A 25,993-nucleotide genomic window follows, 5' to 3' on the forward strand; every position below is an offset into this window, starting at 1 on the left:
TTGGGAGGGTGACAGGGCTTGGTGGTTCCTCCCTGCTTGGAAGCTTCCTGTTCTTTCAAGCTCTCACTTGTGAAGGGTGCTGCTCTGTTGTCTGCTTTTTTCTGGGAACAAAATAGTACTTGCATACATGCAAAGCCTGTGGCAGTGAGTTTGTGAAAGAGTAGTGCACTATTCTTTCTGACCCGTGGTCAATGTCTGCTTATGAACGATAACATGAAAAATGATCAGTCCTTTTATCTTGCCTAGTAATGTGAAACCTGCTTCAATTAACCCTGCTCAGATGGATTTTCTGAGGCAGCCATCCTCTTAGGGAGAGAAGCCTCACTCACATTGACATTGGAAAATGGCATTGTTTGTAAGTGTTTTCTAATATATGTTAACCTGTAAAATTCATTGCCTCAGGACCTGAGTGGTTGTGATGCTGTGAAGATCTTGAGAGGAAAAAGTAGTTATCTGAGTACTGCAAGTGTGATGAAAAGCCTGTAATTTCAATATAGTGTACAAATTCGGCTTTGGTCTTCTCAGTCCTGTTGTTACAACTTAGAATTACAAACCTGTCAGGTTTGAGCACCTTACTGCTTGTCTTGTGTTAGATGTGTTGCTGCTGCAGGTACAAAATACCCATCTGTCCAAGGAATGGGAGGTGGAGCTTCGGTCTCAGCTTTGCAGATGGCTTTAGCTCTGGGTAGTGCTCGTTACTTGCATAATAGTTTCGTGTCAAGGTGTGTCTTCCTGGGCAAGTTGTTCTTGTCTAAACCAGGGTGTAAACATAAAGTGAAACAGACTTTTCACAAGGGCTATTCATACTTAAATATTTTTTATTTTTTTTTCCCCCTCCTATGAAGGGCAGGGCAGGAAAGCACATTTATCAGATTTGGGCTATGGAAATGCAAACAGTATCATGTTGAAACTTCTTTTCAGGCGCTTTCTGCTGCTTTTTTGCATCTTTGATAGAAATTATGGTAAAAAGCAACTGCTGAAGAAACCAGAAGCTGAAGCTTCAGAGAAATAGGGAGTTAATGCTTAATTTAAACTGGCTCAAAGGCAGGATGAAATCATGTACCCAAATGCAGATATGGCTTTAATTCTATTTTTGATAACTATTAATGACTTCTAAAGACTAAGCTTTGTATCTGCTGTTGGAATAGAATCACAGCCACTTTCAGTAGCTAGTTGTAGTCTTACTGCTTATTCCTGTTCACAGGCACCTGGCTCTGCATTGGAGTTCATGGTACACCAGTCAAAGGGCAAAATCTCTGGTTAACTGTCTTGTCTGCTGGAATTAAGTGTTTTGCCTGGTTTAGCACGTTTGGTTAGGTGGTTTTTCAGTCCTTTTTTTTTTAATATATATTTGGAAACCTTTGAAGTAGCATCTTACAGGATTTCCAGCACCAGTGCAGGGAAGCAGACAGACTGAGAGTAGTGGATGAGGAAAGGTCAATTAATTTAGAAACAGTCTCAGTTCTGGTGGATTGGTATCAAGTGGAATTTTCCTTCAGTCTCTCAGCTCTGTAATAGTTTTTTCCTGTTGCTGAGATGCTGTGATTAAAGGTCTCTTGAGGGCGGAGGGAGTGTGAGAGTGACTTTCAATTCCAGTTGCATTTCAGAAACCCTGATTGCCTGGCACGCCTCTGTTTTGGCAGGTGAGTGTGACTGCCTTGGCTTGGGCTGGGCCTATGTGCCTGTTACTGTTGAAAAATGGGATGTGACACTCAAGATCTACAAAAATTAACTTCTTACTTCAGTAGGGAGGAGGATAAACCAGCAATATACATTATTGATAAAAGACCTGATATAAGATATAATTCTGAGTCTTTCCCACCTCTCTGCTGTCTGAATCACTGTTGTGGAGGTGTGAGGGAGGGTGAATGACTGCAGTGTTGTGTGTTTGTGCACAAAAGCCAAGTCTCACAGGGGAAATACGGAGAAAGTTCTCACAAGTGTTGGTTCAATAAAACATCCAACACAGAAATAATGATTTTTTGTTAAATCAAAATACCCTAAGCTAGTTCTTGGTATCTGTGACGGTCTTGATTTTTTGGCAATATGAACTATTAACTGTGTGGGACTGTTTCATTTGAAAACTAGAGCAGGAGTTTGCCTGCATCCTACTAGCAGAGGAGCATGTTTCACAAGAGGGCAGTTTTGGAGAAGAATGGTCTGAGCTTGCAGCCTGCCTGGAGTCAGCGTGAGGAAAGGCTGTGTGGCAGTCCTCTAAGAATAGGCTGGGGAATCATCTGTGATACTGCTGAATGTGGAGGTTCTCACACATCACCTTGCCCAGCTATCCCAAGCATCAAAGGTCGTGAGGAGATCAGTGTTCTCTCGTTTTATTTATGTAAACCTTCTAAATTGGAACATCTGAGCTATGACTAAATTGGAATTGGAACATCTTGGTATTGGAACATCTTGGTATTGTGTGCTGGACAAAGGTTTTCCAACACAAGTCGTGCGTGTTCCAGGTATGATTTCTTTCTTTCTTGATCTCCACTTCTTGAGGATGCTCAGACTCAGCAGACCAAAGTGGTTATTTTTGTAATTTAAAATTTATTTCCTGGCCTGCATTTAAGCAATACGGGTGACTTGACTTGGAAGGGGAAGGTATTGCTAAGATCACCACTGGTCCCCAGCTTCTCATGTGCACAACACACCAGCTACATCACTGAGGATTGTTGCACTGTGAATTCTGTTAATGTTTTCCATCTTCACCTGGGTTCCTGCTGTGTAGGAGACAACTTCATGTCATTACTCCTTTATGTGCACAAGAACATTAATTGCTCTCTGGTTGAGATTAGCACCGTTAATATATTATTGAAATGCAACCTTGATTCATGTTAGGATTGCTTCTTATTACCCAAAAGCTCCTCATCTTCTCTGAAGGACAATCTCTTCCAAAGCTCCCTCAAACATCTTATTTTTTTATAAAAGAGCTCACCACAGAGGAGCTCCCTTGATTTCAACTATTTAACTTGAAATGATGTAAAGGAGGAATGGCTTTCCTGATGTGGTGAGCATACTGAGAAATCAGACTGCATTGAGTTGCCTTAAGTGGTCTGTTCAAGCCTTCAAATAATACTTAAACTTTAATTAAAAAATAAATTAACTTTATTAAAGATAATTTGCACTTTCATACCACATTAAATCTGCAAGTTACTCAGTGAAACTCTTTATACCTTTGGACTGTAGTCAGTCTTTAAATCCCAATGAATGTTTTGTTGCATCGTCATATAGAAATCTTTGCTGTTGTCTGGTGTTTTAGCTTGCATCTGCATAGAATGATTGATGAACTTACTACAAAACTCCTGGGGATCTTCTTCTTTTCTGTTTTCTTTAAAAAAATGGGTTAATTTATAACACATTTCCAAAATAAACAACAGACGAAAATCCTGTGCTGCCCTGAGCTGTCTGGTAGTGTGTATTGGTCACTAATTACTGCCACTGAGACAATGATCTTTTTACCAGTTAAGTATGAGTGATTACCATTCATGGTTTGTAGTTGCTTCTTTTGCAGGGAGTATTTCTAGGGGGCCCAAAATCAGTATTCCTGGGACCTCTTGAGAGCCTCCTCCATGCTTGGGAGAACTTCATCTGCACATACTCATGGGTTTGTGCTTTCATTGGGTTTATTGCATGCTTTTTAACTTCTTTCTTCTATGTAATCAGGGCAGAAATTGATTCCCTTCTCTTCCACCCCCACCTTTTTCTGCTATTCATTCTCTGGAAGGAATACATTTTTACTGCTAAATGTCAGTAAATGTCATTTTTTACCTTCTACCTCAAAACATCCATTTTATTATTAAAAATTATGCAAGGGGAAATCACTCTTCACAGTTTTCCCCTTTTCCTTTTCTCAGATCCATTTATTGTTCAATAAATAGAAACGGTCCTTCTGATGTATGATTAAATTTGCTGTTAATGTTTTCCCCAACCACTTGTTTAGCTCAAAACATAGTTTTGCCTTTTTTGTATGTTTGTATATATCTTTGTGTGAGAACACCACAGCCAAAATTTATAGTATTTAGAAAAAGGAGAACAAATAAACATTAATTACTGGGAACTGTAGCCCACTAGAGGCTTGTTAGTAACCACAAATATATAGCAAAATCAAACTTGTAGGTTGAGTAACTAAACCAAAAATGTTAGGTTCCTTTATGCCTTTTTTTTTTTCCCCCTGAAAAGTCTGTTGGAGTTTGGCTTGAGTTAGGAATTCAGTTTTGGCCTTATATTTGTTTTCTCATTGGCTGTGAAGTAAGCATTAGTAAGCATTGCTGTTTTCAGGAAGTGCTCAGACTTCTAAGCATGATGTAATTCAAGGATGCAGCAAAAAGTAGTTCCAAAATAGATGGCCTGGTACTTCTACAGCTCAACATTTCTGCTTCTGAGGGCCCTACAGCAGCCCAGGTACCTGTGATTAGCACCAGGCCCAGGAGGTCTGTGTTCCAATTTCAACATTTACATTTTGCTGTATGTCCAGACGGGATTATAATTTGCATCTTAAAATCTGCCAAAAGTGTGAGCAGGAAAATTTTATGCATGAAGACTTTACTCAGCAGGATATACCAAATTGTACCTAGTTGTTCGCTTTGAGTCCTCTTATAGGAGACTTGGACAAGCTGTGAGGCATCTTTACACAGTACTTCTGCTGTTTAGCCAATGTACCTTTGTACACTCAATTTTTACTTCCATGTGCAACTTTAAAAGGCACTGGGGAAGTGTCTTCTGTGCCCAGTTCCCACTAGGGCTGTATTGTGAGTGCAAGTGTTGGGCTGTGCATCATGGCAGCCCACCTATAGAGCTGCTTTGGGGGGAATAGTGCAAGAACTGCTGCTGTGAAGGACAAGCTTTGATGACACAAGAAGGAAGGATTCTGGGATACATCTTTTCTTCCAGGGCACATGCTTTCCACTAATCTGTGTTTTCCTCAATACATAGTCAGGTAAGTCTCCTAGGACACCGTCTCCCCTACCACCTCCCAAATGGCTTCTCTGGTGAGGTGACCCAGGTACAAGGACAGGAGCAAATAAGTTGGTAAGATGATACGGGATGATGATCCCACAGATGATAAAGATGCGTCCGATTCAAGCTCTCAGCATGAGGGCAGTAACCTGAAGTTGAATACAGGTACCAAAGACTGTAGTCTCCTGTAACCTGAAGTTACAGCATCTCATTCTGCGCTAGGAGTAACAATTTATATAGTGTCTGTAGCTAGCTGGTGGAAAACATGAGCCAACTGTTAGCACTTCCTTCCAGGAAGCTTGGCTGCTCCAAGATCTGCTTCTACATATTCTACCTCAGCCTGCTTCTGTGTTCTTGCTGCTGTTGTTGAATTGGGGTCTCTGCTGGAGCAAGAGACATTAGATATTAAAAAAATCCTACTGGCCAAATACTCTCAGACTTCTTCAGCTTGACTACATTTATTTAAAATACTCTTCTTAAAATGTAATTTATTGGTAATTGCCCCAAAAGTAGGCAAGTGTGAAATAAATATCTTCGATCTTCACCAATTTTATTGCTAGTTTCAAATGGGAGAATAAGGAGGCAGCAAATTACTTGCCCATAGATTCTGTGCGACACAAAATTAAGTCACGTGAATGATCTAGTGTTGCCCCAAAGAACTGAGGAAAATAAAACCAGCTAATAAGTCTCGTGGGATTGGAAAGCACAGAGATAATGACCATTGCTGAAAGAGGAAGCAGTTCGATAAATGAGTCTCAGAATTACAGATTTTTATGATTTTAATTAAAATAAACCAAAATCAGAGTGGTAGAAAATTGCATTATTTTTTTTCAAAAGCAGTGCAGCGGCACAATTTTGTGTGATGCAACAACAAAATAAAGACTATGCCTGGTTTGGATTCTGGGATTGAGCAGGTATTAATAGAGTTAGAAACTGTCTTTTCTTCAAGTCTGTGGGTTCTTCACTGCAGTTGGTCTGCCAAAAAAAAAGAAGAAAAAAAAAGAGGCTAACTGAACAAAGCAAGTAAAGACATTACAGCAAAAGATGCTGAGGCTTGATTTTAGTTGTTAATTCCTCTGTTTTCAAGCAGAAGATACAGAATACAAAGTAATCAATGTGCTCTTACAAAATCGAAGTGGAAATGAAGCTCTCCAGGAGATGGGAGAAACAGGCAGAGGTAACATTGATGCAGACTGATACTCTAGTGCAAGTTTATTCCTTCTAGGGATTAATTAAGGGCATCACAGTAGTATTAAAAAAGTTTAAGAGCTTTCTATGCAGCTTTACTTGGAGCCCCTTGACTATGTTTGACCTTCTGATTTGCTACTGTAGTGCTGGTGTTGGAGCTACTTAATGTGTGGATGGAAGTACCATCTGCACCTTTCAAATCTTAGCATCAGTGACAGATACTGCCTTGCAAGAAAGATGGGGAAACATCAACTATTCCAATCGTCTGGATAATGTGTGCTTGCATAGATGAGAAATGATGAAAGCTAAACATACATGGTTTGAAGACAGCATCAGGAACAGGCATCTCAGATAAAGTGCTGATTACTTTTTCTGCTGTAATTAGCTTATCAGGCACTATCAGAATTAGTAGTGGAAGGAAACAAAAATAGCCACCAAAGTCATTGTCCTTGCTCAGGCATAGTATCTGTTCAGAGATTAGTTTATCTTGGTGAAGCCATCAGAGCTGTGACTAATGTGATAAACTTCTTGTAAAAAAAAAAAAAAAGGTAGACATCAGGAGAATTGATGGTATTGTGAGGTCAGTGTTTCAGTGCTCTTACCAGGGAACTCTACTATGCCTCTGGAAAGACACAGAATTGGGCTGGACAAAACACTTGCCTCTAGGCAGGGCTCACAGCTTAGGCTCCTGGTGGGGCTGCCACATGGCCTCTCATCTTAATATTCTACAGCCTTGAAGGATGACATTTGCTGTACTGCACAGAAGTGGTTTTGCAAGAGTTGCTTTCACAGAGATGAGACAAGGAAAAAAAGTGGTTTGCCTACAAAAGACACAAACTAAGTTTCTAGTGATTTTTCTGCTGCTTCAATCTGAAGTTCATTGAGGGGTGAGTTTTGTTCTAGGAGTATCTTGCTGTGTTACCCTTAAGACCATTCCAAGTTCAGCCAAATTCTAAGTCAGTAGAGATATGTGCAGCTTTAATAGTTAGCTGTCCAAAAGTCTATTTGCTCTGGGCATGACACAGACTAAAGTGGAGCAGGTGTTTTCCAGGGATTGACTTCCAGTGCTCTGGAAATCTGTTTTGCCTCTGGACACAGCTACTGAGAGAAGCAATCTCTAGTCCAGCCTTTGACTCTCCCACCCCAAAAGCACAGTGGAACATGGTGGAATGGAGGTCTGCTGGGTACCAGCAGAGAGAATGGGGAGCAGCGAAACAGAGGCCTGGAGGTAGTAGAGAATGATATTTACTGAGGAGATACTGCTGAGGAAGCAGCCAGGACACAGAGAAAAGGCATTAAGGTGATGGATGGGGAACAGAGGATCAGGGCTGAGTTGGATAAGGAATCCCAACAGGCAGAAACGGGGCTGAGGAGAACAGGAAGTGGGGGGGAATGTAGCTGGGATTTGGATGTAGAGAAACAGACCACAGGAACCAAGTATTGGTTTCAAGGGGTGGGAATAGAACTTGCTGGGTGATGAGGCTTGGTAGGAGATAGTGTTGAAATTAAGGCAGGGGATCATAGGACCAGCAGGAAGGTTGGGTTTGGTTTTTTTTTTTTGCAGAAGGCAGGAAGCTACCTTTGATAGTTCTCTCCTGTCCAGGCAGGAGTCCATCCCAGAATCTCCTGCTTTCCTGCTTTCTCTCCAGTCACCAAGCAGCTGTAAAACTCATTGGTATAAAATGTTTTACACCCTCTCCTTTCTCCACAGTTATGTTCTGTAATTGTTAGGTACTTTTTGCGCTAACTGGCAGAAGTCTGTGCAGTCGATGCATGAGCTTTAGCTCTGCAGATAAGTCATGAGGGATATCACTATGAAGATGCGTAAGGGGATTTCTTATTTTCAGGGTTGTTTTGCTGTTGCTAAATAAAAAAACCAACCCACACGGTGAAAAGTAGACACACACTTTCTCACATGCACAAAACTCCAAAAACTAGGCACACTCTTTCTCACATACACAAAACTCCTTCCTAAAAGTAGCAGTTTTGGGTTGGGAAACTGAGCATTCAGATGTAGTAAATGTCAAGATCCATGCTATGTATATACTTGGTCTGTCTTGCACTGTGTATGTCTACCATGCTTCAGCCTTTTTCTGTGCAGAGGCAAAATTATTAGATTGTCGAACGGTTGCTTTCAGTAGCTGGTTTCATTGTCATTGGTCAGTGGGTGAACAAGGTTTCTTTACTTCAGGAAGTTCTAGACTTGCTCTAAAACCAGATTATTTCATTTCCTTCTGGTTGTGCCTTGTGGTGTTTTGACTGCAGGGCCAGGCCCAATGTTATTTTTACAACTCTGCATTGTGCGAAATACAGCTAATGTAAGATTTTCTTATGGGGACCAGAAGCATGGGATAGATTTCTAAGAGTAAATGTGTCCACTGAGTTTTGGGAGCTCCATTTGAAATATCTTGGATGAGGATGACTTATTTCTTGGATCCCCTTCCTCTGTACTGAGTAGCAGGTTGCACTTCAGCTCAAGCCAAGCTTTTTAGCCTCAAGCTCTGTTACAGCTGGGAGTGCCCAGGAGTGTTGAAATGAAGCTCATTTGCAACACTCCTGGGCACTCCCAGCTGTAACAGAGCTTCTGAGTTGAGGCTTCTGAGAAATGAGGTGTGGGCAATAAGCAACTACTTGTTGGGCTCAGTTGAATTCCTGAGCATTGTAGGGAGACATCAGAAAGGGACAAAAGAATCCATGGTTTTGAGAGTAGTATTTAGCTTTGGTAATCACAAGACCCTTTCTTACATTACACTTTCTGTGTAAAATGAAGAGGAGGTGGCAGAGGCTACAGATAGCAGTTCCTGTCACTGCATCCGCACTCGCATCCCAATCAGGTTGAGGTTGTACTCTGACTGTTGGAAGGACGAAGTTGAAGAGGAAGGAGGAATGTGTAATAATACTGTGTTTAATACGTACATACAAAGGGAGAAATACTCAGATAACACCTTAATCCCAGAGTTCACTGAGGTTAGAAGGTCTAGAAGGGCATGAACATGATAGAATAATGACTTTTTTTTTTTTCATCTGCAACCTTTTGTTACATACTTATTGAGGGAGTATTAAATGTTTCAGAGACAGTTTAGAGAAACAACGAAATGATGAAATGGGTGAGCTATGTTGTCTCATGTAATTTATGCTGTCAGGATTTATTGCAGCCTCTCTCATCTCCGTGTTGGAGATTCTCAAAAAGTTTGTGCCAAAAGCACCACATCGCAGTAGGAGTGTGTCCCAAAAGAACTCTGTGACCTAGAAAAGGATCTGAGATTCCTGAGTCCAATCTCTTAATGACAAGAGCGTAGCCTCTTAACCATGCCATAGCAGTTCACGTAGGCAATGTGCCTGTAAATGACTCTGTCGGAGGAAGCCAAGGTGTGCTCTTGCAGGCACTTCCCAGGCAGGCCCCGCAGCAAGCACAGACCGTATCGCACAACAGCTTTCAATACACGCTTCTCAGAAACTCAGCTGCTGCTAGAGTTATTTTTACTTACCATCAATCACTTCCAATGAAGTGTCACTGTTCTTCCTCTCCTTCAGTAAAGCCTTTTTTAGTGAAAACAACAACCTGGGTTTTGCCTGCTTTATTACTAATTTCTTTAATTGATCAGGAATATGCAAAGAAGAGGATTCAGCTTTCATTTCTCCACTTTGTTTTACCAAAGTTGCTCCATTTGCCTCGTGTTTTTGAACTGCCATGCACTTGCTTTTTCAGGTACTTCTATGTGTTTTTAGTGGTTACAGCAAACACTGCAAATGCTCCTGGTGGGAAAATAAGCTATATAGGCTGTATTTGCCCTTTCATTTTTAGTGGCATGGGTTGGATAGTTTGGCTGTGTAACAAAATACTAATGTATCTGAAAAATTCAAGCATCACTTTGAGTTTTTTACTCCAACACCCTGCATGTTCTGAGCAGTAAAAAGATTTACTAGCAGGGTATTGTGGGAGGCTCCCCAGGGTTAGGACAGAGGCACAGGAGACATGGGATTGTGCATGTGGTGACTGATTTCTTTCATGTGTTATACTGGTAGGACTACCACAGTTTGCTTCTGGGCTAACTTCACCGAGATAAAAACTTGGAGACAGGGCATCTGAGCTAAAAGTGCAATAAATAACAAACACAGTGAACACAATGCATTTTTATTGATAATAGTAAAGAAATTGATGGCAAGAGTATGCACAGGCTAACAGCAAAGAGAGGAAGAATATGACTATGGAATTGGGCATCCTGGATTTTGGGACAGGCAACAACAAATGTTGTTTGGAAGGTTTGTGTGTTCAGAGGAGATGATGTTATCAAATGTGGCCTAGATGAAATGTAGACTGAGGAGTACTGCAAGACACTGCAGCACTGTGTTTATAGTCTGTCAATCTGCAAATTTGATAGTGTCTCTGAAGATTGGAATCTTTAAAGTTCATCTCTGAAGTGCTAGAGCACTGCTGGATCCCAGGATTTAAATATCTTTCTCTCTTTGGCTCCTGCCAGATAGTTGTTAGTTTCTGTACCTTTTGCAAGGTATGTGAGACAGCTGGATGACTGCATCTAGGAGAGAACAAAGCTATTGTATGTATTGCAAAACAGCAGGGGACTCATGGCCAAGGCCTGCAGAGTTGTCCAAGGGAACAAAGCTCAAAGGGGCACATCTTTTATAGACAAGCTTCCAAAGACATGAAGGCTTTGCTGCTTTAAAAGTTGTAGTCAGACGTTTTTTGGGCAGACGAAGAGGTAGGATTATGGGTTGTGGCTAAATGTCACAGTTCAAGTTTCTAGATGGGTTGGAAGGAAGATGAACGAGAGGGCACAGTCTCAAGCTGCACCAGGGCTCGAGGTGAGGAGAAAGTTTTTCACTGAGAGAGTCGCTTGCCATTGGAATGGGCTGCCCAGGGAGGTGGTGGAGTCACCATCCCTGGAGGTGTTCAAGAGGGGATTGGACGTGGCACTTGGTGCCATGGTCTAGTCATGAGGTCTGTGTTGACAGGTTGGACTTGATGATCTTTGAGGTCTCTTCCAACCTTGGTGATACTGTGATACTGTGATGATGAGCTCTGTTGCTCACTTCATTTGATACACTTTCTTGGATAGGTTGTTGTTTAGTTTAGCTTCCCTAAATATTTGCTTAATCAAAATCTGAAGCTATATGCTTTATAACCTTGCCTTTTCCCTCCCCCCCCTTTTCTTGGGTGCTATTGTGGTGTACCCAGAATGTGGGTCATGAAAAATAGGCACTTAATCATTTGACTTGAGCCATGTTTCTGCAGCCAAGCCTTATTCCATCTTTCTCAAAAGGCAAGAGAATTTTTCTTTCTGATACGGAGGCTGCAACACCCTTTATTAGAAATTGCCTTCATAAGCATATTGCAGAGCTGTGAAAAGGCTTCACTTTCATATTCCAAGTCACAAGTTCTTAAGGTCTTTTGCGTAAGACTCATGGGGATAAATGTGCAAAGCAGGCATAGGTATTTGTGTAGCAGTCCTTTGGGAAGTGAGCGAGCTTTTTTTCCCAGTAGTACTTCCTGTGTCAGTGTATGTGCTAGAAACTAAGTGCAGCTATCACATGGCATCCCCTGGAGACCCTGTGAGAGTTGTGCTGTGCAGGTCTCCAGTTCTGCCAGCATTCATGAAACTTGTCTAAGGTGTTTCTTGTTTTCTCAGGCTCTCTTCTGAATCCCCTTCGTGCTGCATGTGATGAGGGCATGTACCCTTGAGCTTGCTGAAGCTCAACTTTTACTATCTTTTGTGGTAATTGTTTTTAGAGATACCTTCCTTAATACTGTCAGCAAATGGTATTTTGACTGCATGAAAACTTTATCAAATACAAAATTTGTGTCTCCCACACTGAGAAACACCCAGGAACTTTAAAAACTCCTCATGAGAAATTAGAATAGCCATACCCATCCCAAAATAGACAGTGGTTCCCACTGAGCTGGGGTCTGAGAAATGTAGGGCTATGTCCCTGCTTTGCTTTCAGTAGTGGAAACTGGGAGACAGCACACTGCAGATGAGCAAAGAGTAATCTGTAAGAGCTGTAAGGACTCAAGTAGTGAAGTTGAAGACTGGTTTCATTCAGGCAGAGCAAGGATGTAGAGGTGGGTTTCTGTACCCAGACTTCATAGGCAAATCAGCTGTTGGGTCTCTTGGTAGTATTGGATGGCAGTTCTGCCCAGGACCTAGGAATGCTTTTCTACCAATCTGTTGTATCAATTTTCATGTGGAAACTTTCAGTTTTCATTGAAATAGTTCTAATCTTGCAGCTGGAGATAGACCTAGTGATGGATAATTATGAATTCTGTCAGAACACACATACACACACCCCCATTCAAAATATCACAGCTTCTTAGTCCATAATTGTCAGCTGCTAAGAAGAAACTGAGACTTCAGGAGCTGTAACCTTGAATGCATTAAGGTTTGAAAAATGTCTCCATATTCTGTGAGAGTTGGTATCATTGTTTAGTATTAGAAGAGTTTTGAAAGTGATTGCACTTGACCTGGTTGAGCTTCTACTGCATAGTTGTAAGATGAGCATGATATATCACTGTCTTGATGTTCTTTCAATGGACCTTCAGGGATTCTCCTCCTTCACCCAAAACAGAGACATGAGAGTGAATAAGCTTGTGGTGGTGTGCACCTCAGAGCTGGTTATGTGCAGCCCTTCCTTTAGTAATTAATTTTGGATGCTGTTAGTAACTAATTTGGAAAAATAACCCCCTCCTCCTCCATTATATGACAGATGGAAACCAAGAGGTGATTTCTACAAGTTTTCAAAGTGGCCAGTGCTTGGGAAAGTGTGATTTGGCCATATATAAATAAATGTGAAAGTTGAAATTACCACCACCTGACAGATCTTGGACGAACTCCTGCCTGTTAAGCAGGTATCATGCAGGTCTCTGCATAATGTTCCAAGTCTCTGCATTTCCCTTGCCCTTCCTCTCTCCACTTGGGAATCTGTTACCCTGACTGACAAGAGCAGTGGTCATGGGTGAGACTCTCCTCCTCTTGCCACTGCCTGCTGTGAAGTGTTGAATCAGCTCAGCTGGGAGACCAGCAGCTGCACAGCTCAGTCTGTTTCTCTGTTAACATGGCTGTGGTGTGGGGGTGTTCTCCCGATTCCTTGATGTGTCACTTCCAGGAGAATGATACCGGATGGCACATTGCTTCTGCAAAATCATCACCTCACAAGTCATTAACACTTACATGGGGTAACTGTTTCCATGGTACTAACATTAGTTGAAACCCTGCAGGTGACTTTAAATCAGAGAGTCCCTTTTCTCCTTTGCCCCAGCATTCTCACTACTTCCTCCCCCTTCATCAGGCCCAGACTTCTCTCAGGCACACTGACTTGTGGAAATGAGCCAACGTTACAGTGTACCACAAGCAGCTACTGCTGTTGGGATTGGTGTGGAGAAGGACAGTGTCTTAAGAGAGGGAAATGGGTATGTGTTTCAGCCTGGCAAGATGAAAAGGACTGAAATTCCTGGGATGATTTTTCTTCAGCAGTACTTTTGCTGCGTCTCATTTTTTGTGGCCCCTGTGCAGTCCTTGGCATAGCGCTGCTTTAGGCAAGACATCAAAACATTAGACTTCCAAATATTCCTGGGGTCCTCCTCCTCTTCCTTTTACATGTGCAGTCATGAGGCAGCCAACACAATGAAGGAGGGGAGAGGAAATCTATTCAGGAATGTGAAGGAAATACTCTGGCAAAAAAAACACTCTTCCATTTAAGCTGCTCTGTTCTACCTCTGTGGTGTCTGGCTGCTTTCTGTCATCTGGCTGCAAGAAATGTGAAGCAATTCTCTTAACATCTGTCAAAGAAACGGAATGTGGATGCTGGGGAAGGAGCCTTCTGCTCCCACCTCTCACTTCACAGCATATCCCAGCAGAGGGAAAATCTCTAGAGTTATAGAATCATTTCCATTGGAAATGACCTTTAAGATCATTGAGTCCAACTATTAACCAATAATCAAACCACTTAAAAGTACATTAAGTGGGCAACAAAGTGGAAAGGTGTTCCCAGCCCTCTGGAGCTTGGGGGAAAGAAGAGTCTGCTTGTGCAGAGTAGCTGGAAGCAGTGACCTGGGGACCAGCTGAAGTTCTCAACTGTTGAAGAACAGTCTCCAGGGGTTTGATGCTCAATAAGGCTGGGTGGGAGTCTGGATGGGCTGGGCAAATAACAGATTTGCATAAATAAGGGGAGCCATGGCACAGGAGGGGTTTAGGTTAGAAGGATGAGGCATTTATGTGGTGAGGGAGCTTCCTCAAAGGCAGCTTGCATGGTATTTCTTGAAGGTTTCTAAAAGGAACTGGGAAGGACTGATAGGCCATGTTTGAACTGGCAGCTCTCAGTTATGTTCCAAGAAGTGTGTGCTTTCCAGCATCTTGGATACTAAAGAGCATTTAATCAAGTGATGAGTGCTGTAAGGCATTAGCTGCTCCAGCCATGTGCTCAAGAGGAAAGGGCTGGTTTTGACTGCTGGATTCTGAAGCTGTTCTGGTGAAGTAGAGCTGGGTAGCTAAGCCAGGGCACTGAGCAAAATGAATCAATGAAAACTGCAACATAAAGTTTTTTGCAGTTTTACTGCACTGTCCCTTGCTTATGTTGACTCCATCTGTTGAAATCCCCCTTACCCTACTTTATTTCTTTCCTTTCCTATGTATTAGTTTACTTGACTTTAGAATACCTATTAAAAAAAAACCAAACAAGTACCAGGAGCCTTGGGAGAGCAATTTGCTTACCCCCTTAATGGCTTCCTTTGCATTTCCAGCCTCTGCTGAATGGTGTGTGTGGTTTTGTGTCCGTTCACAGTCACACCATTTTCTGTCATATTTTTGCCGTACACAATAAGCCATTCCAAGGATCTTCATGCCTGATGGACCTTTAAACGACCAACCACTGAGCTATCTACTGAGTTGTGACTTAGAGATCTTTGCTTGAATATGCCAATGGCAGAGCTTGCACAAACCTAAGTGTGAAAACATATATACCAGTGATTTGAAGTACCAGACAAATCTTACAGGTGCCCTTGCTGAAGGTTGTAGGGCTTTGTTTTCATTTTGAAAACAAGCTAATTCTCCACAGGTAACTGCTTTCAGGAGTGACATGATGCTAGCCAAGAGTCACTCCAGTTAGATTTCCAAGGACTGGGTAGAATCTCAGTATCCTTTTTGTGAGTGACATGAGGTACAGTTGCTGTCGGTGCCACTGGTGTCTGGGATTTAACAAGTCTCTTAAGGTGATGCTTAAAAGAAGTAGATAAGCCCTGTAGCATGAGAGAAGGAAGATCTGAGAAGTCTTTGTTTATTTCTGAGTTCTTGTACATGGATTATTTGAGGTGGATGGTGCAACAGAAGAGAGAGATGCTGCTTAGCAAGGTAGGTGATGTGACAGCACAAATATGGGTGTAGAAAAAGGAAATGTGAAAGAAGAAAGGAAGGACAGCAACATATGAGAAAGAACTGGCCTGGAGTGGCATATTGCCAAGCTTTGTATGCATACATGGATGACAATCTTAAATGCATGTGGAAGGGGAGGGCAAGTCAGCTAAAAAGGAGCTTAAGTTTGTGGGCAGTGATATGAGAGGATGAAATCTCCATTCTGAATTCTGCTGCCAAATGGTGGGGCTGTAGGGTATATATGCAGCTGTGGAGTATTGGCTCAGGAGGTATTAAGTGTCAAAAAATGGGGCTGGGATGCAGAGCAGAGTGAGAAGACAGATGCATGGGAAGTGTCTACTGCATGAATTCATCATGAACTCTGAAGAGCCTCCCCCAGTGTACTGGGGAAGGATGTCAAAGCCTTCCTGGGAGTTCCTGAGCAATTTATTCTTCATGACTGTAGTTACACATCCAAGAAATACAGAGAAAGCCTGGGAGGCAGCACAGGTTCCTCTTGGAGATACTTGTTAATGAGATTAAACATGTTGCTAACTTTTGCTTTTACCCTGTTCAGTATTATCACTTCTGTGTTAATTTTGGTACCACTTATTAGCATGAAGGGGTACCAGCCTTAGATATTCTCAGTACTTCTTTTTTTCTGGTCTGTACCTTCTGCCACATCATTCGCCAGCAAAGGTGTCTACGCATTGCTAATCCAGGTACCATTGTTCTGCTGTCCCACAACATACAGATGAGGGTCCTGGCTGTTAGCACTGGAAGGAGCATTAAGCACTTTAAGTAATATTGGTGATGTTTGCTCTTTCCACTTCTTCCCGTGGAAAATGTAAGGAGAGTGCAATGGCTATTGCTGCTAGAGTAATTAGCTATGTTGTGGGGGGTGGAGAAGGGGTTGTGTGATTTTTGGTTTTGGTGTTTTTTTGAAGAGAAGCTAAAGTGTAAAACTCTCTAGCAAAAATATCACATCTTTGGAAGGAAGGGTGTTAGGTGTGGTTAAAATGAAACTTAGCTACTGTGGCTACCAATGCTGGGAAGCATGTGAGCTGGTTGCATCGTGGCAGACATACATTTCATCTTACTTCACGACCATGTGAGTAGTCATAGTTTGATTTTTGGAGGTGTTGCTGCATCACAGTCACTGCACAGGAGAAAGGCAAAGGTATGGAAATAGAGCTGCCAGTTAAAAAGCAAATGGGAGATATTTTTGTGATGGCCATAGTTCCTGTGAACATCTGTGTCTGAGTTTCAGATTGACCCCCAAGACAGCTCTGACTTATGTATAGGTGAGATGTGTCCTTGCTGTGGGAAGTGACTATGGCAGGGTAGCAGAACTGCTGGCAACAGTGTATATCTCCAGGTTGTAAGTGATCTTTTGCTTGCTTTGATTCAAGCATATAAAAGTGTTAAACACCTAGAAAATCAAGATTAGCGTTTGAATTTGTTTTAGTGTTGTATGAGTAGCTAAAGTCGAAGCAGAGGGAAAATTAGATGGACATATGATCTTAGGAGGTGCCAGCCAAGGACTGAGATGTGCAGTCTACTGAAGCCAGGTCACCTGAATCCTTGTTAGCAGATTTTATGAACTCAGAGCTGTCAGGAGTGAAGTTTGGGCAGAATAGGTGTTTTTTTCTTTTCCTTTTTAGAGGCAAACCTCATGTCAGGCACCAGAACAAAGCTAGAAAGTAAAAAGTGTCATCATTTTCAACTGGGATTTTAGATTTCCTCAACCCAGAAATTTAGGCAGTGTAAAAAAGTGGTAGAGCTACAGATTACTGTAATCATCATCCCAATTTATTGGAGACCTTTCTACCCTACAAGGTTTTGGAAAATCCGGCATCATGCTGGTAACCTGAGCATGCTGTATGCAGTACGGTACTGGCACTGAGCATCCTGCGCTTCACGAGTCACAGCTGCCAATTGTCCTGTTCTGGCTATGCGCAATCAAAAGCCTGCTCCAAGGAAAGGAATGATGGCTTTGGTGGTGAAGAACATCTCAGCACGGAGCAAAGCCATATCACGGTCCTACAAAACAAAGACCTGACATGGAAACATGTGAAGGCAAATACAGTTTGTCCTGCATTTCTACCTATCCCTGGAGAAAGAGGAGATTTTAAAATGAAAGAGGAAAGACCTCCAGAGCACTTCCCGATTTTGTTTCATCTCAGATGGTGATAATATGCATATTAAAGAACCAAGAAAAGAAAGGCTGTTTTGTAGCAAGCCTGGGTTTCAGAAAGTGCTTTGTAGCAGATCCCCAGATGCTGAATACTGACTGCAGGCACTGAATGCCGTGCTGGCTAATCAGCAGTGGAAGTTGTCATAAGGAGAAGGCAAAGAGAGGAGCTGATCTCTAGACCTTGTATAAACAAGCATTTGAGGATGTTCTTGTCTGGTAACAGCATGTTGGTGATTTGTTTTTCTTTTAAAATATAGTTGCGCTATTTTGAACAAAAGGGAAGCCACATGTAGCTGGTTTGTACCCTGTCACATCCGAGTACAGCTGGAATCTTAAGGTGGCAGTAAGAATTACTATTCCATTTGCAGCAGAGCAAACAGTGTTAAAATGCAAAGTAATCTTATGGTTGCAGCAAAATACACAACATACTTTTTATTGGAATCTGTGTATACCCCATAGGACTGAAGGTACAGTCACATACATTCAGCACTGCAGTTCAAACGGAATACAGGACAGTATTTGTCATGGGCATTTTTTGCTCGTTTTTGTGCCAGCCTTTTATGCTAACCTCACATGTGCAGGGGGAATTCCTTTGGAATGTGTACTGGCCTGCTGCTTTGCCAGTGTGGTTGCATTTGCTGTATCTCCACTAACATTTATGACTAAAGACAGCTGACCTTTGCAGAGTGAATGGCTAGATGCATGTGTAATTAGAGAATTAATAGTGGTATGTCTGATTAATTTACCTCAGGTTGTAGAGTCATATTGAGTGCCTGGTGGTGATTTGAGTACTGCTACAATAAATAAAATCCAAAACCACACCAAAGTTATTTTAGAGAAACCAACCTGATTCACTGCAGGGGAGAGGCTGGGAGCGAAATAGTACTTACGTGGTGTGTGCTCTGTGGGGGTGGAGAAGCAGGAGTGCTCAGAGAGCTAAATAGTTCAGCAGATTTGATATCCGTCTGGCCTGCAAACTCTTAGCAAAAACTGTTAGCCTGTTTTCTCTTTGTCCATTCTGCTCTTTCTCCTAGTTTCCCCTTAAAATGTATACTTAAGAAATTTAAAGCCTTGTGTGTCAGCAGGAGATTGATTTCAGAGTGTGACTCTGACACCATATGCATTCAGTCCTCTCTGAGTCCTCTTCATTCTTGCTCATATAGGTAAGATACCAAAGATCTGTTGTAGCTTTAGCTGTTTCATAGGATAAGCTGAGTATATATTGGAAGACTGGAGAGCAGAGACGGCTAGAGAAGGGTCTCTCAGTGCAGACAGACCTTAATGCTCAGTAGGCTGAGTGAAAGGATTAGAATCCACAGGCAGAAGTGCTGCAAAATCCTGCTACATGACTGTTATTACTGACTAATATTAACTTGGAGAAACTCACCTCGGGGGCTGTCTGGCTACCTGAGCACCGGTAAAGATGCCAGTTAATGCCAGCTGTGGTAGCAGCTTGGACAGCTCTGCAGGAATCAGGATGACAGTTTGTTTCATTGAACCCTCCTAGCAGGTTTAATTTCCAGTAGCCTAAGGTGGACTTGAAATAAAAGCAGGAAGGTGAAAAATAAAGTGGTGACCCACCACACGGGCCTACCGTGGTTTTATAGACTGATGCTTCATCACTAAATAATTCAAGCAGAAATGTGTGGTATTTTTTATTTTAAGAGAAAATTCAGTGCTACCTTTGAGATGTGCACGTGTGGATTATGCTGCTTGCTGGGCTGCCGTGGCAAAACGACGCATGCTTCTTGTTGCAGCTTGACTGACTGGCAGTGCTGACGCGTGAAGAAGAAAACCTTGATAATTTCCATTCCTTTAGTGTTCTGACACAGAGGATGGCTTTATCCTTTATGAAGGGATCTGGAAACAGATAAAGATTGTTAACATTGAATTAATAGATGTAGTGCAAATGATCAGGATGCAACAAAGGCCAAAATGTCCAAGGCCATAGTGATAGCTTCTTTTTTTTTCTTTTCTTTTCCCCTCTTTTTTTTTTTTTTCGTAGCACAGGGGAAGGAGTAGATGAAAGAAACATTATCCAAGCCTCCTCATGCCATGAACCCCTCCTGAATAGAGAATGACTGGAAGAGCTGCTCTGCAGCAAATGGTGTTAGTTTCTGTGCGTCGCTGTGAATTCAGATTCCAAGGCTTATTTGTAGGAGTCAGCATTTTTATAACAGCTACATACAAACAGGAAAGAAAGCAAAAGGAGTTGGAGTTAGACATTTACCCAGTTATACTTGAGCAGAGACTTTTTTTTTCCCCCAGTTAGAAAAATAACTAGAGCTGTATTCAAGTGCCTATATTCCAGTATTACATGCTGTGGGCTCCTAGGACTGAAAGTTTCCCATTTCTGTTTCAGTAATGGGAAGCCTTCTTGTGAGTAAAATAATGTATCACAGTATCACAATATCACTAAGGTTGGAAGAGACCCCAAGGAGATGATAAAACTGATTGTCTATTGAAAGACAGTTCAGATCCTGAGATCAGTGCAAGTAAAAGATGTGGTCAGGGACCAGATGCTGTTGTAATGTGGCACATGCAGTAGGTGAGAACCGAGCCTGTAACAGTTCTAAGCCAAGCACTGCAACTATTTGCAACTAGGAGAAATTGCTGAAGTGGAAAATAAATGAAAACTTATGTGGGGGTCTTAATCTCCCATCTAGGGAACAAATGGCAGGTGTAATAGTAGTTCTGTGTAATATGCACTAAAGAGAAAGTCACAGAGAAGTCATTGCCTCCTGTCCTTGGCCTGTGCCATAACTGTGCCCATGGATCTCTCTCTCTCTCAGTTACAATTTTGCAGTCCAGAAAATCACTTGCTGCTCCCTGGAGCCCTTAGAATACCATTTGCTTTATAGATCAGACCATTAAGGTATGAGGGTTCCTGCTGTTCTTCCTTGCTTACACAACACTGAATCAATGGAAAAGCAGTTAGAAGATACCGAGTCACTTTCTAGTCTCCCTTTGTTTTGCTATCAAAAATTCTGCACAGGGAGAATTTGACAGAGCTGGCTTTCCAAGCTGCAGCTTGGAATGTGTTTTTCACTAACATTAGATAGGCCATTACCCCAGATCTTAAAGAGTTCAGGCCTCTGCCCAGGGTGTCCTGGAGTGTCTGCTGGCTTCTGCCTCGTTCCTCAGAAACAGGCTGAGGACACCCTGTGGCACAGCTCTCTTCCCTCTCCAGCTTTTGCAGACACTGAGAAGATGTGTGGGAGTCACTAGGGGTTAGGGCTGTAGACCTCTTGCACTTTCTTGCTCTGCATTGCCTCTGTTTTTGGTGATCTCCCTGTGAATAACTGTTAATACTCGCTTCATCTAGTGGGTCCGTAACGTGGATCTCCAGCAAAGATGTGGTTTTCCACTGTGCAGCATCTCTTCCACACACATGGGCCTAACCACACACATGAGCATCTCCTTCACTGCTATGCAAAGGGTGATGTGCACCATGCCTTTGAATCATAACAAACTGGGAGATGGTTATGCCTCGTTTTGAAGTTAGGTTGGTTCGTGCTCCTGCCCACAGCCCATTGTGACAAGCTGTGACTCAGGTGAACAGTGTGGGAATTCTCGGGGGGTGACGGGAGGTTCCTGGAGCTTGAGACTGTTTGACAGAGGTGCTCTCTTCTCAAACCAGCATGGACCAGCAGTTCTGGAAAACTTAAACTCTGTGTCTGTTCACAAGTACCTTTGTACGTTTGTAGGATGCCAAAGGGCTCTGGTGTGGTGGGTTGAGAGAGAAGGCCCAGCTTCCCCTCCCCCACTAAGTAGGAATGAAAAATACCCGCAGCTAGCTCAGTCGGTGAAGCAAAAGGAATGCTGTATTTACAAAAGCAGTATAGGGTGCAGGGAATTTATGTACACAAATATACAGTATTTACAATAGCTACAGAAATACACAGCAAGGAAACAAGAACAGAAACAAACCCCCCAGAAGAGGGGGGTTTCCCCCTCTACCCTCTTCACCCCCCTACCTCCCTTTTTCCCCAAAGAGGGTTGGAAAGAGAAAAGGGGAGTTGACGAGGCAGAGGCCTTGTGCAGGAGGATTAATGCTTATCTGTTACTTGGCTAGAAGCCCAGAAGCAGACAACTGGAAGAGGTGAGCGAAGAGGAACCGAACTGCCAAAAGTTCTAGCTGTACTGAAATTTAAGATTTTACTCCCACCTATGCACCAATGAAATTCGTTTAGAATACCAATATTTACAAAACATTTAGCCAGCACTGTCCCTTTCTTAAAGCCACAGCCTCAAACGGTCACATCTGGTCATAGTCTCATCAAAGTTACTGCAGCACTAGAGTCTTCTGGCTCAGGTAGATGGCAGGATGTCCATTTATGGGTTTTGCAAATTTGATAAGTGTCACCGTAGGACTGGAATTTCTGCCATTTTAAATCACCTAAATTTTGTAGAAAGTGGTGCCTTCAGCCCTGCCTGGCTTTCATTTTACAGGTGCTGTGTCTCTAAGATATCTTAAAAGATAGAGTTTTAGACATAAGGAAAAGATTTATTTTTAAGAGAAATCCAAAGGTTAACAGTTGGTTGATGTATCAGATGTTGCTTGGTACATGTCTCTGCTCTTTATTTTTGCATTTCCTTTTCTCTGCTTCTCCAGGTGTCATCTTGACATGAGTATCTTCAGGTTTGGCACCAAGGAGTGTAAGAAACTTGCTTGTAGGGGTAGAGAAAAGAAACTGTATATCAAAACACCTTGTAAAAGCTCTTCAGAGAGTGGGAATGCAGTTCTTTGAAACAGTTTTCATAAGCACTTGCTACAAACATGAAAAACAACATCTCTGCAAGCACAAGATGATAGTGCAGTTAACATTAGTAACACAATGGTTATGTGGTACAGTATAGGTGAGAAGGTTTTCGAAGCATCCATCCACTGGTGTCCAAGCAGCAAGCAGTAATGCTTTTCTAAGTGGCCTGGTTAATCCTGAGGGTTCTCTGGGCTTTATTGTGGCACATGTAATTTAATGAACTTTTAAAGAGACCTCCAGGCAGCAGCCCAAACTTAGAAGGGCAGAGGGGAAAATGCTGATAGACAGTTCTACTGAGCTAGGACACAGTGGCTGTGAAGGAAAAGCTGCTGAATGGGCTGATGGCTGAAAGGAGTAGAGTGACTGCACTTGGACTCACTAATGGGCTTTTTGTCCAAATTGGAGCCATCTCTTTCTTTAGGAAGTTATTTGTGTTGTAAATCAGGCCATAGCCAGGCTGGGGCAGGAAGGAAGAGGCGGATAGTTGGTGATCTCAAAAGGGCATGCTTTGGGTGCAGAATGACAGCTGTGGAAGAAGTAGGTTGGCTGTGAGGGCATTGAACCCGGCAAGAAAGCTTCTTCAGCTTCTTGTGCTGCTGAAAATGTGGTGTCATGCTGGAGCCTTTGGAGTGGAGCTGAGGAAGCCTGGAGGGTGATCACAGTGATGAGGCTCTGTAACCATTCAGCTAAGAAACCTGCAGCCCTCCTGAGGTCACTTGTCCCTTCCTGCAACCTCTCTGTGCTTCACAGAAATACAAAAATGTGCACTCAGCAGAGGAGTCCTTGGTCTTTTCCTGTCCACAGACTGGAAAACTAGTGAAGTCTCTTACCTTCTCTGCAGTGGTTCCCAAGTGCTTCTCCAGCATTTTATGAAGTGTTAGAAGCCTTTTCTGCCATGTTAGTGTGTCTACTCTGCTGAAAGGAATGGTGAAGCAAAGAAATGTAGGCTTATTTTTTTGCCCCAGTGATGCAAATTGTCTGTATTGGGGTCAATAAAGAAGCCAGGATTTGCACCTAACTTGCTGTGCCCTTTAAATCATGTGTTTCCCTGTACTGAGAGGTGCCTGTTACACCACTGTGCCTTAGCCTGTGCCTTAGCCTGGCAATTGGATGGAAAAGCGATCTGATTTTCCTGGGCTGACTCATAGGCCCCTAATGAGAGGTTACACATTAATACTTGTTTGCAGCAATTGTCAATGCAGTTGTGTTTTGACTGGGACCTGATAGCAAACATGAGTGAGGAGAGCTTCAGGCTAAGAGCCAGTAGTGCAGCAGTGATACTTCTTGCCTGTTTGAAAACAGTTCCCCCACAGTTGTTGTACTCCTTTTCCAAGGCAAATAAATCGGAGGTGATTGTTCTTTGCTATTTGGTTTTTTTACATTCTGTTTCACTGCATTTAAGTGTGCTTTATATAGCATCAGTTTTGTTGCTGTTCCATCATTACAACAATTATTACTGTAGGGCATAAAGTATCAAAGGCAGATCACAGCCATATTGTGTGGGAACTGTATAAATATGCAGTAAAGAGTCTCCGCCACAAAGTGTTAGTGGTGTCTGGAGAGATGAGGCAGAGAAAGAAAGGCATGATTCAGCAATGTGTCCCTGTTGCACAAAAGCTCAGTTGCAGAGTCATATACAGAGCAGTTCTTCAAATGGGCAGGGACACATTTCTTGTGTAGGAGGAGGTTGCAGGATCAGGAAAGATGAGCCCTTACCTACCTTCTAGAGATTAGCACCTTTAAAATAAACTGGTCTTCCATGTGACAGAGAACAAAGTTCAAACATCTAGATAGCCAGGGATCCCTTTAAGCTTCTAGATAGCCAGAGGTCCCTTTCTGACCTTGATGGGGTTAGAAATTTGTGTAGTATTTATGAAGCACATTCAGGGGCAGTGTGAAAATGCTCACTGGTTTAAATTTCAGTGAACTTAAAAGATTTACACTGCACCTAGAAGTGCAGTCTCTTCTCTTCTCCCACCAGTTGGGAGGCAGGTGAGAGAGTTATTGTCCTTATCAGAGGGATTCTTCTCTCTTTGCAAGTACTGCAAACAAGCATGAAAAAAATGCTGTTTTCTGACCAGGGGTGAGTGAGAGATCTGGCTCCATCTCAGTTTCAAATCTTCTCGCTGCCACTCAAGGTTATTCCAGTTCCAGGGGACCAGTTGTCCCTGTATTCCACAATCAGGAAGTTGGACAGCCCAGAGATGGTGAAAGTCTTGTGATGGATTGGCATCCTTTGGCTGGAGAAAGTGCTGAGAATAGCTTTTGCTGCCATCTTCGAGCTCAAATGCGTGTAGGTGCCAATTTAAAGCAGAGTGGTGCTGGCTCACTGACACTGCTCTCTCCTGTTTCTTTACAGCTCCTGTATGACAACCCAAAAGCCCGTCAGGAAGTAGAGTATCATTGGCGAGCATCAGGTTGCCCCCACATTGTCCATGTCCTGGATGTTTATGAGAATATACATCATGGAAAGAGATGCCTCCTCATTGTCATGGAATGGTATGGACCAGCAGCAGCTCCCCACCAACATTGCTCTTTGAGGGGGTGGAGGGAGTGGGAGTATGTGTTGGCTTAAATGAGAGTTAGGTGAGCTTTCTCAGCAGCACCAGTTTGGTTTGCACAGCAAATCTTTTGTTGCCTTTATGGAACTGGCAGGGAAATGTATAGCTGCTCCAGACATCTTGTATGATGGGAGAATGAGGAACTGTAACCAGAAAATATGTTTTTCCTTATATTCCATGTAAGTTCTCCTTATTAAAGCATTGCCAATCATTAGAGGTATGTCTCTACAAATACAATGTGCTTTGATTGTGAATGGTTTCCAACTTCAGGTGTGAATCCAGTGATCTGACATGATCTCTTTTTGCTACTGTTTTGACTCTAACTTTTCCTATTCTCTCCTTGATCTGTAATACCACAGTTCTTGTTGTCTTCAGTGAAGACAAATTAATAATCCTTTTCAGTATCTTTGCTTCCTTCTCTTTTCTCCTTCGTCTCCAACCCTTACATAAAACAAGATTAGTCAGCCTCCCAGTGCCAGCATATGACTTCCCAGCTATGTGGGTCGTGTTCCTTGTGACAGGGTACATTAAACTGAGAGCATCAAAACCACTTGGTCCTGTTTTGTTTTGGATTTATTCCACAGCAGAATGGCTTTGTGCTTCGATTCAAATGTGTGTGATGTTTAGGAAACATTGCCACAAGAGACAGCCTGTAATCTCTTCTAATCTGTTCCTGCTGTGGTTCTGTGTGATTATATGGATGCACAGTCAGGTGTTAATCTGACCTTTTCTGCTCATCTAATCTCTGGGGGGTTTTTGTGTTCTTTGTTTCAGCATGGAGGGAGGAGAGCTGTTTAGCAGGATCCAGGAGAGAGGAGATCAAGCTTTCACTGAGAGAGGTGAAAAATCACAAGTTTCATTTTAAAGTTTGTGAAAGATTGCTTCTTCCTTTCTCTGCCCCTTTCCATTACAGGAATTCTTATTTGATTTGGGTTTTGTTTGTAATTGAATATTTTATTTTACTTT

General features: G+C 42.4%; 1 protein-coding gene across 1 annotated transcript in view; it reads left to right on the forward strand.

Annotated features, from left to right (window-relative positions):
- MAPKAPK3 (MAPK activated protein kinase 3) overlaps window positions 1–25,993 on the forward strand; it is a 50,947-nt gene that overhangs the window by 10,285 nt on the left and 14,669 nt on the right. The window contains exons 3-4 of the mRNA XM_054167550.1: window positions 24,826–24,965; window positions 25,802–25,866. Of these exons, the coding sequence (XP_054023525.1) occupies window positions 24,826–24,965; window positions 25,802–25,866 (205 nt within the window). The remainder of the gene's footprint in view (window positions 1–24,825; window positions 24,966–25,801; window positions 25,867–25,993) is intronic.

Source organism: Dryobates pubescens, chromosome 1, assembly GCF_014839835.1.
Source record: "Dryobates pubescens isolate bDryPub1 chromosome 1, bDryPub1.pri, whole genome shotgun sequence".
NCBI lineage: Eukaryota > Metazoa > Chordata > Aves > Piciformes > Picidae > Dryobates > Dryobates pubescens.